General features: G+C 37.3%; 1 protein-coding gene across 10 annotated transcripts in view; it reads right to left on the bottom strand.

Moving 5' to 3' along the window:
• The window catches only part of LOC111853177 (arginine-glutamic acid dipeptide repeats protein-like), a 120,920-nt gene that overhangs the window by 18,139 nt on the left and 86,964 nt on the right, over window positions 1-15,817 (bottom strand). For all 10 annotated transcript variants that reach the window (XM_072715014.1, XM_072715013.1, XM_072715020.1 and 7 more), the window contains 5 exons: window positions 10,926-10,974; window positions 10,228-10,352; window positions 9,960-10,059; window positions 9,360-9,458; window positions 4,404-4,484 (listed from right to left, as the gene is read on the bottom strand). In XM_072715014.1, coding sequence (XP_072571115.1) covers window positions 4,404-4,484; window positions 9,360-9,458; window positions 9,960-10,059; window positions 10,228-10,352; window positions 10,926-10,974 — 454 coding nt within the window. The remainder of the gene's footprint in view (window positions 1-4,403; window positions 4,485-9,359; window positions 9,459-9,959; window positions 10,060-10,227; window positions 10,353-10,925; window positions 10,975-15,817) is intronic.

Here is a 15,817-nt window from a genome sequence, read left to right as displayed (position 1 = left end):
GGCTCTACACTGGGGGACTGGTTTGAATTTGTCAAAATTGCAAAATACAGGAAATCAGTGGAGCCTTAACCCCCTCCCCACCCCATTTCACTTTTATATAAAGGCATTCCTGTGAGCCAGTCAGCCCTGGTGTGTTTACACAGCAGTGGGAACTTACACTTGGCACAGCCCCTCGTGGAGGCCGAGAGCAGCACTGGAAACAAAGCTAATCAGGGCAGGGATGGCCAGAGCAGGCCTGGCTGCCAGGGGAGGGATGGCCAGAGTAGGCAGAGCAGGCCTGGCTGCCACGGGAAGGATGGCCAGGGCAGGGGTGGCAAGAGCAGGCAGAGCAGGCCTGGCTGCCAGGGGAGGGATGGCCAGAGCAGGCAGAGCAGGCCTGGCTGCCAGGGGAAGGATGGCCAGAGCAGGCAGAGCAGGCCTGGCTGCCAGGGGAAGGATGGCCAGAGCAGGCAGAGCAGGCCTGGCTGCCAGGGGAGAGATGGCCAGAGCAGGCAGAGCAGGCCTGGCTGCCAGGGGAGGGATGGCCAGAGCAGGCCTGGCTGTCAGCCCAGGGGATCCATTACCATGATGCTCCTATCAAGGCCTGGGCCCAGGATGTCTTGCAGGAACTCCAGCCAAGGGAGGGCAGCCACTCCAGAGGTCATGAGCCCAGCATGTGGAAAGTGTTAGGATTCTTTTTGCTCCATACAGAACAGCAAAGGGCTCTTTCTGTGCCTCATCCTGCCACTTCTCCCTCATCTTGTCCTTCATAATTCCGCTATTCAGATTCCCCTCCCGCATGAGGCAGGGAAAAACGGAAATAAACTTAATCCTGTTGTTAGCCAGGGCTTCTCCCTGGCGTGGTTAGCAGACTGAAAGCTGCTATTTCAGTTCAACCTACACATTGTACTTAGGATCTAGATCCAGATGTGGCTGAAGCAGACTGTTCAGTGTTTGGGTGGCGTGGTGGCTCAGTGGGTAGCATTCACTGGGTGTGGGGAGTTTGCACGTTTGTCTTATAGCCCATAGACACACAGATAGGCTAAGTGGAATCTCTAAAATGCCCATAGACTCAGCGAGTGTATATTACTGCAGTGGGCTGGCATACCATCCAGAGTGAACCTCTTGTGTTGTCTGGGAAAGGCTCCAGGTCCCCTGCAAACAACTTTAGGGTTCCATGAAGATTGACTGCACTATCTTTTTTGCACTGGAAACATCTATGACGTTATAAGCTACGCAAAGTAAAAAAAATCCACAGGTCACAAGGTTATAAGTTGAATTTGTATAAAGTTGAAGTTCTATGAAACACAGGAGAACTAACAAAAACACGGCACTAAAACATTTGATAAATATTGCCATATTATATGTTAGTGCATGATAGCAGGACAACTAGTTTGGACAAAACTACAGGAATCAGGTCACAATGAATTACTGACCAACAAAATTATTAATATCAGACATGGATTTACTCGAGTATTAGTTGTTACGCGCTGCTCTTTATCCAGCTCCGCCCACTGCAGGTCCGCTCCGTTCGGCCCTTGCTCCGCCTCCCCGTCCGGACCCCGCCCACGACTCCCCGCAAGACCGTCCGTCACTTCCATCCGGCCAAGGTGAAAAGCCGGACAGCAAGAAACTTCGGGAGCTCTGCTCATATTTGGATTATTGTTGGTTTGCTTTCTTTGATTGGATTATTGTGTATGACGGTTTCAGTTTATTGGTTTACGATTATTCGCTTTGCCCTTTTCTGTACTGGTTTGTTTGCTTTTTGGTTTACGTCTTCACACGGCCCTTGAATTCTGACGTTTTGCCCTGTGTATGTTCTGTGTGTTTGTTAGGTGCGAAGGGAGTGGTTGTGATATTTATTTTGGGGGTTTTTGCGTATGCTGTTTGGGTAGGGAGTGAGGTGTAGTACTTGTTGATTTTGTTCTTTGATTTCTCTAGCACACAGTTAAGTTAGTCTTGGGTTGCGTTCGGTAGTTGAGCTTTCTGTTTGTTATTTTGGCTATAATCATTCCCGAGTCCTTTTGCACCGGGTTTATTTGTTCTGTGTCTGTCGCGTGTGAATAAAATCAGAAAAATACAAAAATACACCCCTTTGTCCACGTGTGCTCCCTTGTGCACCACACCCTGTGTTTCCCTTATTCCCATTCCCCTTTCCCTTCCATGCTGTTACGCCCCAACCCTAGACTGGGGCTCGTAACAGAAATTGTGGGCTCGTCCAGGATCCCATCGTCTGGGATATTGCTATTAAATTTTAATTTTGGTATCGTCCCTCTATCGCCCTATAAACTGATCAAAGGGTAAGACCAAATGAATAAGCAGTCATCAAAACTAAGTCTAGCGAGTCAAGGTAACCAGCTAAATTTTTGGGGAACTCCTGTAATGTAGATTTCGCTTCAGTTAATAATAATATTAGACTGGGTTGTTAAAAAATGAATTTAGGTCGATGTCGAATCTTACAAGTTACAATCTAGAAATCTTTTAAAAGTTTAACAGGTTAATTTTGGCCAAAAGTTTGTTTTCCAAATCCTTTACCTAATACAGGCTGTAAATCTCCAGGAAGCACAGCACATGCTGGGGTCAGCCTGAATGGGATGTCAGGCCTCAGCAGACACATATGTCCATGCATAATCACATGCTTCGGGTCATTTACAGGCACTGATTCATGCAACAAATGAAAAACCACACTGTCTGTATGATGTAACAATATAATAAACCAATTACAATTACGTATATTTAAAAGCCACCCGATGACCAGAGCTGAAGACATTTCTTTCTATTTATAATTCAATATCAGGCAGAAAATCATAATGAGCTCTGTGTTACTAAGATAGCTGAGCTGATAGATTTGTGAAGCAAGAGGCTAATTTTTAACAATTATCCATTTATTTCTGTCCCCTCTAGTCTCCTCATAAAACCAAAAGGGTTTCCTGTGCCTGTACTCAAATAATAATAATAATAATAATAATAATAATAATAAAGCTCAACTTATGATATGCCCTAAAGGATGGTTATTTCAGCATTAAAAGTAATGTGCAGTAATGTGCAGTGAAAACAAGTTTTGTTTGGAGTGTTAAACCTACTCAACCAGAAAAATGTGACAATAGCTGCACTTAAAAACCACTGACAGAGAAACAATCCATCTCTTCTATACAGAACTTGAAAATCAACATATAATTAAACCTCATTTTCCATTTAATTAAGAATTCCCAGGTAATGAACTTTTTGGCCGAAAGGCTAGGCTGCGTGGCAACCTTAAAATAAGGGATTCACAAGAATTCAATTGATAAATAACCCCAGGAATTATATAGGATTTTTAAAATACATCCACATCATGGGCAGTTTACATATTTTGTTACTTTCATCCAAGATAACGTTGAGATTGCAGAAGGTACTGATAACATATCATAACATATAAGAGTTATAACAATGAAATAAACATTGTACAATATTATTTTCATATAAAATCCATAACTAATGCTACCAATGTTACATTCAGTCTGATGCAGATTTTCAAAGGTCAAGCTCACTATGATGCATTTAAAATTAAACTTACCATCAGGTAATAAAATTTAAAGATATTGTTATTCCTAATTCACGGCTTAAATTTTGGTTTCATCTACTTAAACAGCAATACTGGAAACAAGAAAGACACCTGAAAACAAAAGGCCAGGTCTCGGAGAAATATCTCCCACCCTCAAATGCTCTGTGCGCACTGTGCTCTGGAATCGAGTTACTACAGAATGGAAAAGTGGAAACTCTCCCAGGGCTGGGGACCTGCAGGCAGCTGACGAGTCTAAGATGCATTTTCAGAAGTCAGCAAAAAAAAGAAAAGAAACCCTAGTATCCAACAAATCCATTCAAATAACATTTGTTATAATCAGAATGAGGTTTACTTAATGTTGAGGAAACAAGCACTGACAATCTGTTTACACATGTGGGTCTTTCTAGACTTTACCGGATACATCCTAACAGTCGAAAAGTACAAAGTATCAAAAATACAGGCAAGGTTACACTAAAGACTCACATTAAGGCAAAAAAAAAAAAGATAGTTAACATTCTTGTCAGTGAAATGACTGTAATGCCCCTGTGTATGCCTTAGAGGCTCAGAGGAGATAAGCTCAGCTAAATTTGCACTGTGGATCTATGAATGAAAGGGTTTCGAAGACTAAAAACAGCCGGGAAGTTTGCAGAGAGGCAGAAATAGCTTTAAAGGGCACCAACGTAAAAAAATCTGTTACAGGTCAAAGGTTACAGTTTAATCCAACATGATTTATCCAACATGCCCAAAACAGAGACCCTTTATAGTGGCCGCGCTTCTCTTTTTGTTTAAAATCAGGAAGTCTCCATGGAAGCTGCATAAAACACGTTCAAATTGTAAAGCACAAACAGCCCAGAACTCCTGCTGGAAATGTAGACCTTACCGTTTCCTTGTTGGGGAGCAGTTCCTTCCGAATCCTGAAGAAGTTCTTTCCGTACTGCCTTAGGCCTTTAATGAACCGTTTCTGTTTTTTGATAAAGAAAAGGAAATGGAGAAACACAGTTAACAGCGATGAAATTGCATTCAAACTTATCTATATAAACTGCATCGCTTTAAAATAAAATGCAGCTTCAAATTCGCACTCAAAAATCAATGTATATGATGAAATTGTATCAAGGGAAAATCTGCAGGAAAACCATAACGGAGGAAAAAGTGACAAAAATCATTAAAGCAACTTCAGTTAATAATTAATATACTTTGTTTATGGGCATCAGAACAAACTAAGCCTTATAAAATTACACAAAAGCCAAACTCATGTCATATGATAAAAGTACAAGCGAAAACAGGACAAAAATTCTCAAATGTGGTAATACCCCACAGATAAATATATACAGCTGAATTTTGAAAAGCAGAAAGGCAAAACATAAAGACAAATGAAATATCTAAATCAACATTTATGTTCCTTTAAGAGACTAAGAGATAAAAATATAGCCCCATGCAACGGAAAAGGCAAAAAACATTCACAGACAGCCGACCAGACCTTCGTCAGATTTACTTTCTTGTTCGACACAAGCCCTCAGCAATCCTGGATAAAGGTTTCCTCCAAGAAACTCCACAAAAACAGGTAAACTCCAAAGAGAATAAGGCACTAATTTTTATATCCAAGCAGAGGGAAACTTATTCAAGGTTAAAATCCAGAGTCTTGAGAGGTGAACAGCTTTTTTCTTTTACAAGCAAGAATTTGCTTGTCACTCTCTGCCCCTCCACTACAAAGGGGAAGGCTTTACATGTGATCCTTCTGCGAGGCAGCCTGTGGTCTAGGGCAAGACTGAAAACCTGGCGTGGAGCAGAGGACCGCACAGCTGAGCATGCTGCTCTTTTTCAGGACACAAATATACGGTTACAGTTCTCAAACCCACTTTTAACTGCCAGTTCACCAGACACCTTACTAATAACAGAAAGAAGAAAGTCAATTCTGCAGTATTAGGGACTTCATGCAACTTGCACACAGAAGTGGGCAATTTTTGCAAAACAAGAACTTATGAATTGAAGTGCTGCACTGAAAAACTGACATGGACCTATAATCTGTAACAATGGTAAGTCTGTGGGATGCCTGTACCATTGGACTTTATAAATTATTCAGAACTGGAAGCAATACGGTGGCATTTTGGGTTAATAAAATGAATGAAGCTCAAATAGTTTAAAGTCTATCAATGCACATGGCAATTGCACATGTTGATTAATTTAATAGTCATTCAGCTTGTTCAAATTAAGCAAATGACTGGAACACATATGTATTCAAGAAAAAAATAACATTTGGAAAATGTAACTATTCAAAATGCTACAAGACCAAAAAGTTATATTCTGACTGATGTTAATAAAAACACAGAAAAAGGCAGTGGAAATTTATGTAAAATACACATTAGTCTAAGATTCAATCTTATAGTGTACAGTTGTCATAATCATCTACCAAAACCATTCATTCATAAAATGACTCACCAACTAACGTGTGTTTAGAAAAATTATGGAAATTATTTTAAAAGCCTATGACTTAATTTCACCCAGAATACACTGGACTAATTATCACTTTTGAAGTCAACCTTGGCAAAGCCAATCTGCAAAACTGGGAGAAGCTGGGGAAACATTAATTCATAGATATACCAACTCATTTCAACTGGACTATAAATGAATTGGAAGCACATTTAAGTGCAGTAAGGATTTATGTACCTATATTAGTTATGTATCTGAATTCTGTGGAATCGGCATTAATTATATATAAAACAGATGCATGCATTACTAATTTATTGAAGCGAATTTGGAAATAATTTGTAGGTACATATACAGTTTTGTTCATAATTGTTACAGTAAAAAAATTCAATTTAGTTTTGCTAAACACTTGTTTCTAGTTGCTTTCTAGTACATAGAAGAAATTTATTATCACAATTCTAAACAATTCACAATTAATGGTATCAATGATAATAAATATTAAATAACCCCACCGGCAATATAAGAACCAGTTTTATAAGCAGAATTATCTGCCCACATTTAAAATTTTAAACTTCTGCAAACAATAGGAGACAAGTGTAACATGTTTATCTCAATGACAAAATTCTGAAAGACAGCAAAACAGATTGGTCCTGTACTTTGCTTTCTAATAAATATTTTTATGCTCAGAGGAATTGTGAATTTGGGCAATAGTAATAAAATGCTATAACTGTGCTTTTGAGGTACCATATTCAATCTATTAAAATCTGCTATACTTGGAAATGCCAAATGTATATCCATTTTAAATTTTCATCCCCATAAAGAAAAAAAAGAAGCATACAAAAACCATACTAGTATCACTTATTTTACAAATAATATTCTGGAAATTTCAATAGGATTGCTTTTCAACATATATTTACTCCAACACATGCTGAACAGTGTTTAGCAAGTTTAAAGCACTGTGTACACTGATAGACTGAAATCTATAAATCTAGGTAATTAGGCCCTTCAATGCTGAGCATTTAAAGAGCATGCAGAGCATGAAATGAACAGGTTTGACTATCAAACGAGGCTGCCTGCTGGCCTAAAGCAGTCTGCATTTCTCGGCTAGTCAGATTTTGACACTATAATAAGCTTCCTCTGCCAATCTTAAATATTGCTTTAACTGAGTATAACGGAACACGATTTTTATAATGACCAAAAACAATACTTTATAGAAGTAAGGGTTATTCACATTACTCAGCAGCTTACAATGCTGCATAACTGCTGCCCTTCGCAGCTACGGCCTTCCGTTATCTCAGCTCCAGTTTAACAGTTTAAGGCTCCATTTCAGCTGCTTGAGCCGACCAGACTCGCAGCCTAGCTAATAAATCACCCACCAATCTTCTCTACGAATCACTCTGTCCCAGTCTTGATAGCTCCAGCCCTCTGTTGCTAGGCAACAGAGAAGAGGAGGGTCTGGAGAGGGAGCACAAGTGCAGTAACAAATTGCAAGGCGCCAGGCTGAAACAGGGTTCTTTTGTCAGGAAATGTTTCACAGAACTGGCTCTTTGCATTGATCCTTATTACATAACTGCCACTATGGGGAAAACCACAGAGAAAATTAAGGAAAACGGGGAAAAACCTAAACGCTGCGATAATGACGTCCTGAAGAAAAATCATTTAAAAAAAAATCTGAGAACCATTTTATCTAGCAAGCGTGACATATGGGAATAGACGGGAAGGATAAAAAAAAAATAAATCATAACAGTTAAATAGGACAGACACTTATCAAATACCATACAGAACATACACATGCAAATCCTACAGAACATACACATGCAAATAAGAAGCTAATCTGAAATTATTAAAAATCAGCATCGCTAGACAAATGTAAACAAAACCAAAAAAGAAAACTGCAATAAAAAAAAATTATAAATTGGAAGAGGTGCATTAAAATGCACATTTGCATTTAATCTTCATGTACAAAAAAATAAAAAAAAAATTAATTAAATCTGGACTTCAAAGAGTGCAGGACGGCATCCTTGGCTTCCTTGTAATTTGTATCAAAGAATTAAACTAACAGTAAATTAATTAGATCATATGAATTTAATTCTTATTAATCCAGAAGACTATTCATAAAGAGCAATCTGAAGATAAGCAATGAATTTATATTCTGAATTCTATATCACACAACTACGTTTAATGTTTCTGTGTAAGTTTTGCATCTTAATGGACAACAGTTCCTTTATAGACTAACATCACTGTTTAACAGAAAAAAAATTACAGAAAGCCAATTATCCATTGTGAAGTGTCACACTAAAAATCCATCTACATGTAAGGTTAATAAAACTAGCCTGAAATTCAACCTGAATATAGGAAATTCAATTAAATCTTCATGCATCACCCTGTTCTCACAAGCACTTCAGATACTTCAAAAAAGATTCTGGGAATAAGAGGTTAATAAGTATTGCCTTCAAAGGTAAAAACCATAAATAATCTAGGTTTTCTAGCAGGCTCATTCACAATTTATATTTCTTATAATGGGGCAGTGCCGAAATCTCAAATCTGATTAGTCAAAAGGGTGTTGATTAATGTTCTCTAACCACACATGTAGTGCCAGCCAGACAAAGAACAGTATTAAATCAATGCATCATTATAACTTTTAATTCTAACTAATGATCCTTAAAATTCCAGACATAGAACACAAAATTAACAAAACCTAAACAGAAACATTTAATCATTGGTGGAAGAAAATAGTTCAACAGCCTAAAAACTATAACGTTAATTTTCTTTAAAAATTAAAGAACTACAGAGATAGCTTTAAGTGCTACTGAAACTGAAGGGGAGAGAGACGTGTACTGACTACATTTCTGGATCCCTGTGTTGTTGCTGTGATGGTTCGTTTTATATACAGCTTTGTGTTTGCGACGTTACAGTACTATAATATTTTATTTAGCAAAAGCGAAAGTGCATTTACTTCAAACACATGGTTGTGTGTGTCATTAATCAACAGTGAAGTTTTAGTAAGACTTAAACTCCTTGTGCTATAATATCTGTACCAAATTGAAGGTAAGAAAAACTGACCATTGATGTAAGAATTGGATGTACGTAACATGTGATGTTGGTATGCGATGTCGTGCAATGTTGCACGTTGTCCAGTCCTACTACAGTACAAAATACCCCGCATCGCGTTGTGATGTCATTCGGATCCGGTATCAGTTTGAAACCAATAAATTAGCAACATTTTTAGACTTAAGCAAGTGTCTCAAGACCTTATGTGGGCATTGTATGGCTATTGTAGCAGTCAATAAAAGCATTTATACAGCAGTTCATGAAGGTTTCATTCTGCATTGTAATTTTTGGCATAACACGAGAAAGATTACAAGTTGTTATTACAAATTCACAAAATAACAGCATGACTAGTATCTCTTACCACCTCATCCTCAGACCAGCACTTTTCAATTAGCTTGGGCACAGGTTTCTTGACCAGACGCTGGAGGGCCTTCCCTGCATCATAGTTACATTCATGTAGCTGCAAAGAAACGGTGCAATCAAGTGAGACCACCATTCACACTTTGCATTCATCCATTCTAACTTGACAGAAAATTAACAATTCAAAAGAATGATATTAATCCCGTCTGCACAACATTAAATGAAAAATGCAAACAATTCCAATAAAGAAAATGTATTGCTGAAGATAGTATGATAAATATGCATTCATTTGTTTTTCAGATTTATCCAAATCCTTATCAGAGCTGATGAAACTGAAAAATATTATATATCAAACAATGGACCCAATGCCTATGTGCCTTTATAAGACTATTTTAAGTTCAGTGTTGGTACAAATTGACCATGATTCTGTTCTTGATTTACACTATAATTTTCTGTTTCTGTTTAGTGTAATTTTACACTAGTATGTTCATGGGACTTTATCTTTAGAAAAGTTATGGCATACAATGCCAAGATTGCTGGCTTTGAGTGTCAATATGGACTGCAAAGCAGACTGAAGTCAGGTTCTTATGTCCTTACTTACAGTATTTAATGCATTTAGTGTTGTATCATCGCGTGAAGCAGCTAAACATCCGTCCTCTGTCGAACCTCCATCACACATTCCTGCAAACGCAGCCATGCTCCTGAAAGAAGGATACGAGGAAAGTGTTAAGCAGTCAAAAAAAAAAAACAAAAAAAAAAAAACACAAGGCTTTGAAATAAACAGCGCTAATCACAAATATTCATATTTGTGCTATTAAATTGCCAAAGGAAACCAAAATTAAATTGCCATGTACAGTGCGTTTGGTCACCTGGCTGCTCGCAAATACATGAGCAAGTCACAGTCATTGACCCCTGGCATCCAGACCAGCTCTTCATTCTCAGTCACAGGCTGGCTGCTCAGAGGTGGGAAGGCCTGCAGCTCGGGAAGCTTGGCCTGCAGACAGAGACAGATCTGCAATCAGATATCAGGAGAGATGGAGGGAATGCATCCCCCAGGCTGGCCATACGCCTCAGAGCAAAAGAACGGGCTATTAAAATAAGAAAATGTGTAACAAGCGAGAGCCAAGGCCTGCAAGAAGAAAAAGCTGCAAAACCAAATGCCACCAGAAAAACACATCATTTAATTTAATTGTGCTAAAATGAGCTGATGGTTAAATGCTAAATATGAAAATGTACAGATCTGTTTGCATATGAAAGATTGATTTGCAAGAGAAACCTTTACACCAAGCTTGAATCTGTATCAGACCAGCATGGAACTGAGATACTGGCCAATCATAATCATTCCCCATGGTTGCTAAATACTATTTGAAGTTTTTCTATAAGCAAAATTATAAACACAAATGACAGTCAGAATAATGCTAGTCTGATTCTTAAAAGAAATATACAAAATAAAAGTAAAAAATATGTAGCAAAAAGCCGAATCAATTGCTGTTACATATGTGAAGACAACTCATAAGACACTGAATATATATATATATACAGTGAAACATAGCACTTTGAAACATACTTGGTGACTGGGACCCACTCGGATTTCCCCTTGCGTGCTGTTCAGTCGCCTGAAAGAGAGATTAATGATCAAAATCAAACCATTAAAAATATTTAACTAAAATTACTTCAGATAACCAGATCAATCAGTGAAAATCACAAGCATGTTTTAAATCATTACAGAAGAAAGGCAGATAGTAAATGAAAAAATATGCTATTTTTGCTGTTCAATATTCTAGAATGCATCATTACATACCAGCTAGACAGAATGCCACCAACAAACTGGGGTCATACATCCATTTTTGATTCAATTGATTTTTGTTATTACATCTAAGTTTTCAGAGAAGAAATTTAAGCACAAATGCAAACTACATGCAACAACATAAAAAGAACCAGGAAATTGCAGTTGTAACAGTACTGGTAACCATAGCAACAGTTCAATAACAATGCTCATATCTCCAGCTGCAACGGATTAAAGAAAATGAAGTTCTCTTTGTAAAAAGTAGTCTGTTGCCATGGTGATAAGGCAGATTCATGAAATTGAACGGAGTAGCGCCCAGAAACTGTCGCTATGATTTGTGCCTAGAGAAAACCCCTGTTAAGGAGGAAATTTCAGTCCAAACACAGAAGGAAGAATCAAGTCTTCTAGTTGCTTTAACACTAGCGGAATCATACATTTCCAAATGGAAACATTGTACACTTTCAACTTGAGCTCCCCCATGGATTTCACTTTTGCTAATATTCTGCAACAATGTGGTAGGTAGATGAACAGGTCAAAAAACTGCTAGACATTTATCTTATAACTGACAATGCTTAGATAGATAACCTATATATGTAATATAAATATAAAAAGCCTTTTTAAAATTCCAGTACTCAAAAAGAACGGTACTTTGTTTCCGTTGGTATGGCAGTGTAACCATGTTTGAATCAAGACAAGACCTGGAAACCCTGCATTCACCCCAACGTGATACAAAAAAATAATCGATGTAACAATTTATAATGTGATGCAATATACAGAGGCTATCTAGTCTAAACACCCTTATTGCAATTTCAGCTTTTCATTGATGCCTGAAATCCAGAGTGATTCTTTCGTACCGTTTCTACCTTTAGTATCTTGTAGCAGGCAATATTTAAGTGAAAAAAGAAATTAAAAAATAATTTACAAAACAAGATTTAACTTTCAATTACAATCCCATTGCGCTATTGATTTAATACATTGACTACGATTTAATAATCTGTGGTGTTTTTGTCGGCTTTTTCTTTAACAACTCATCTTCTATGCTTTTAAGATATAATATTTTACTTTATTTGGGTTGTTGAACTGATTATGACAGCTGTATATTGCCTATACTGGAAACCATGATAACCAAAGACTGGGACCAGAGTAGGGTTGCACAGTAAACCGGTACTGAAAAAAATTGCGGTACTAGAGTTTTGAAAATGGTACAATACCAGCATTGTGAAAAAAATGATACTATGTGAATGGCTATTTGATCTGGCTAAAATGAATCTCTCTCTTTAAGCTCAATGCTGACAGCAGTCACATTGTATTAGTGGTGGGTGACGTTGCGAGAAACAGCTGAGAGCAACAATACAGAGAGGGGTTCCCTTCTTTACTGTTCAAAGAAGAGGGAGATATTTGGCTATGAAGTCAGTGAAAACCGTGCAAGTGCTGTTTTAAAGTGTCTCACAAAGGGAGGCAACACATCAAACCTGACCAAACGTCTGTTGGATAAACATCCCGACCTTTTCAGGGAATTCAAAGACTGATGGGTGATAGTTGACTAGTTTACTCCCTTGTAAAGTCCATAAAAGAAATCAGAGAGATTGAAAAGCCTCGTCACAGCAGTAACATGCATATTCATACATATTCTACAGTGATCGTGGGTCCATTTCACAAGCAACCTGAACTCACCGATTAATTCAAGCTGACAATGATTAAAACCGCTGATATTACAATAAAACAAAAAATGCTTGACCTGCTTTTTTAACTAATATGCAATAATTACTAATAAAATTTAACTGACCCAATATTAGTTTGATGCTAAAGTGCTACTCTCAATGAAAGGTCATGAGCTTAAACTGAGATAACTGTGCTTGTATTTCCCTTATCAATAAGGGCATCAACACCATGGATTCATGTCCTCTTCTCGCTGAAATGAAACATCTTTTCCCTGTATATATAGATACAATTCTCCTTGCATATTTCTGAGACTGACTGTATTACATTATATCTACTTTAAGCATTCATTTTATCAATTGACTGAGTTCTGGTCATCGTTAAGGTAGGTTTAAAGGGGTTTGACAGAATGTACACTCCTGACCAACTACTTTAGCTTATAAGTCTGCTAATGATAAAGAGAGGAAAGCATCTTATTCCTGGGCAGGCCAAAGCTTCTCTTGGAAGAGCATAAGGTGAGTACGGTTCCTCAGTAAATACCAGTTCACCACAAAGCACCAAACCAATACACAATGATTCATTAAGTTATCTATTAACCTGAACTATATTGCAATGCAAAAGGAAATAAGTTTTAAATGTACTCATGTGTTGTGATCATCCATTTTAACAGCTTATCCCAAGCAGGATTAGGCTACATCCAGTCTGCAGCCTATAGCAGGAAGCACAGGGAACAGGGCAGGCAACACCCAGGACATAAGTATTCAGGCTGTACAAGGAAACCTTGATAATATTAGCTGCAAAAATATTTCTCCTGAAATGTGCCTCAGTTGGGTTTTGACAAACTGTTCATTGGGGGGAAAAAAGTCAAATTAATTCTGTCCTTAGAGGTTTATGCTTCAATTTTGTATGGACATGTGGTAAACATTTATGGACTGGTGGAATGCTTATATGGAACTCTGATATTAATTTAGCTTTTTAGGAGGAATTACAAAGTACAATGCAGTGTTCAGCATCACAAACTTTAACCCATAGGTCATAGCTAATGACCTAGGAAACGGGGGGGGGGGGGGGTTATTCAAATTCAGTAAACCTGAAATTAAGTGAATTGATAAAGCCTAATTAAAATTTTTACTGGAACACCTGTAGGAAGGATGAGGTATGATACTATATGAACAAAACTAATTGCTTAAAGGTTCAATTTTAAAGAACTGAAACAAATTTTTAATGATGTAGCTACAAATTGTGTTCATGAAATAAAAAGCTTGTGTGAAACAATCAAATGCTGAATGACAAAAGCCTCATTTAATATGAATGCAACACAAGCAGCTACGTAACTGGACCCAATACATGTAAATATGCTGACTCAAAGAATATATGTAGATGTCAGACGGGTATAAAAACAGCAAAAAATAATGGAAAATTAATCCTGAAACCTGGTGCCAACACAAGAGATAATATTAATGCAGAAATAGTGGGGTATTACTATAACGAAGATGTTTTCCAAAAATAATCAGAAGAAAAGGAGAGGTAAACAAGACCATTTAAAGAACAGATTGAATGTGAACATTAGGACTGAAGGATTTATCGATTTCAAATCGAAAATGCGATTCGAAACAATGAATCAGGGCATGCATTATATAACACATCTGACTAGGGGTTTAAAACTCTTCAGAATGGCTTTGCGAATTCATATCATTCTCGTTGTGTGACAGCGATTCTTGTGATCCTCACGTGCCAGTTATACTCACCAAAAAGTAGTGGTCCAACGCGACTGTGGATACGCCCACAAACAACCAACATGTGGAACCGAAGGAAAACGTTACATTCACGGTATGAAAAAAAATTAATTCCGCTGCTGAGTTATAAGTGAATTACCTACCTATTTCATGGTCAGAGATTGTTTGCAAAAATGTCATATTATTAGGGGTCCAAGCAGCATTAGCTTCAGGATCTCTAATTTTCTCTCACTGGAATTGTTTTTATTTTTATTAGTTTATTAGTGTGACCGAGCTCATAACTGCACATAACTGATACACAAGTACGCATTCAGCAATAAAGACGATACGTGCGACAATAGTTTGTTGGAAGAAGTGCAAATGCGTACTTATTTTAAGTGCATTTGTATGTATGTGACAAGAAATTATGCTACATTTTAACCTTTAAATGCTAATTCGTACTTCATAATTTGTCATAGAGCAAATACGCAAAATACAAACATATTGGCACTCTTACAAAAATCAATTGCTGCAAGTATTTATAAAGGTGAATGCGTACTTGCATGCCAGTTATGTACATAATTGTTTATGTTTGTTCTCTGCTAATTTAATCCTTCTGTCCATGGGACTTTCAGGAAACACTTATTTTAGTAAGAGTAAAAAAGCGGGCGAGAGCTGCTATAAAATAACGCACTTAAAACCCAGCACTTTTTTTGGCAAATATATGACCATAAAACAATAATTGTAAGTTGCTTTAGCTTATATTTATAGTAAACTGTTGCAGATAAAGATTATGTTGCATAATCTGGGAACAGTGTCCACAACAAATCATATAACCATCATCCTCAGATGACCACCATCATCAGATGACGATGTGAAAAGTTCAGCTTGTTTAGAAATTGTTAAGTGTTCAGGAATGAGGTATTCAATAAAGGTTTACAGAGATACAGGTACTTATGGCTTGATTTTTAAATATGTATATGCCAGGTAAGTAAAGACTCGAGGTATTTACACAAGGGTTAAAAAAGTAATAAATACACATTGGAAGCAATTCATATCTTTAGGTTCACGTGCCTGAATTAGAATATAGACCAGTTAATATTTTGATTGTATCTCATGTGGTAATGCTGCGTCACGTGTTTTAAATCTATTACACATTGAATACTGAACTGAAGCTTCACTTTTAAGAAATATCGCAAATCAAATTGCAATATTTATCAGAAAATGTCAGCCAAGCTACACTAATACCTGCACCAACAGTTAAGTAACCAACCTTCAGGAAACAACAGAATAATAAAA

Source organism: Paramormyrops kingsleyae, chromosome 8, assembly GCF_048594095.1.
Source record: "Paramormyrops kingsleyae isolate MSU_618 chromosome 8, PKINGS_0.4, whole genome shotgun sequence".
Taxonomy (NCBI): Eukaryota; Metazoa; Chordata; class Actinopteri; order Osteoglossiformes; family Mormyridae; genus Paramormyrops; species Paramormyrops kingsleyae.
This window is presented reverse-complemented; position numbering and strand designations above follow the sequence as displayed.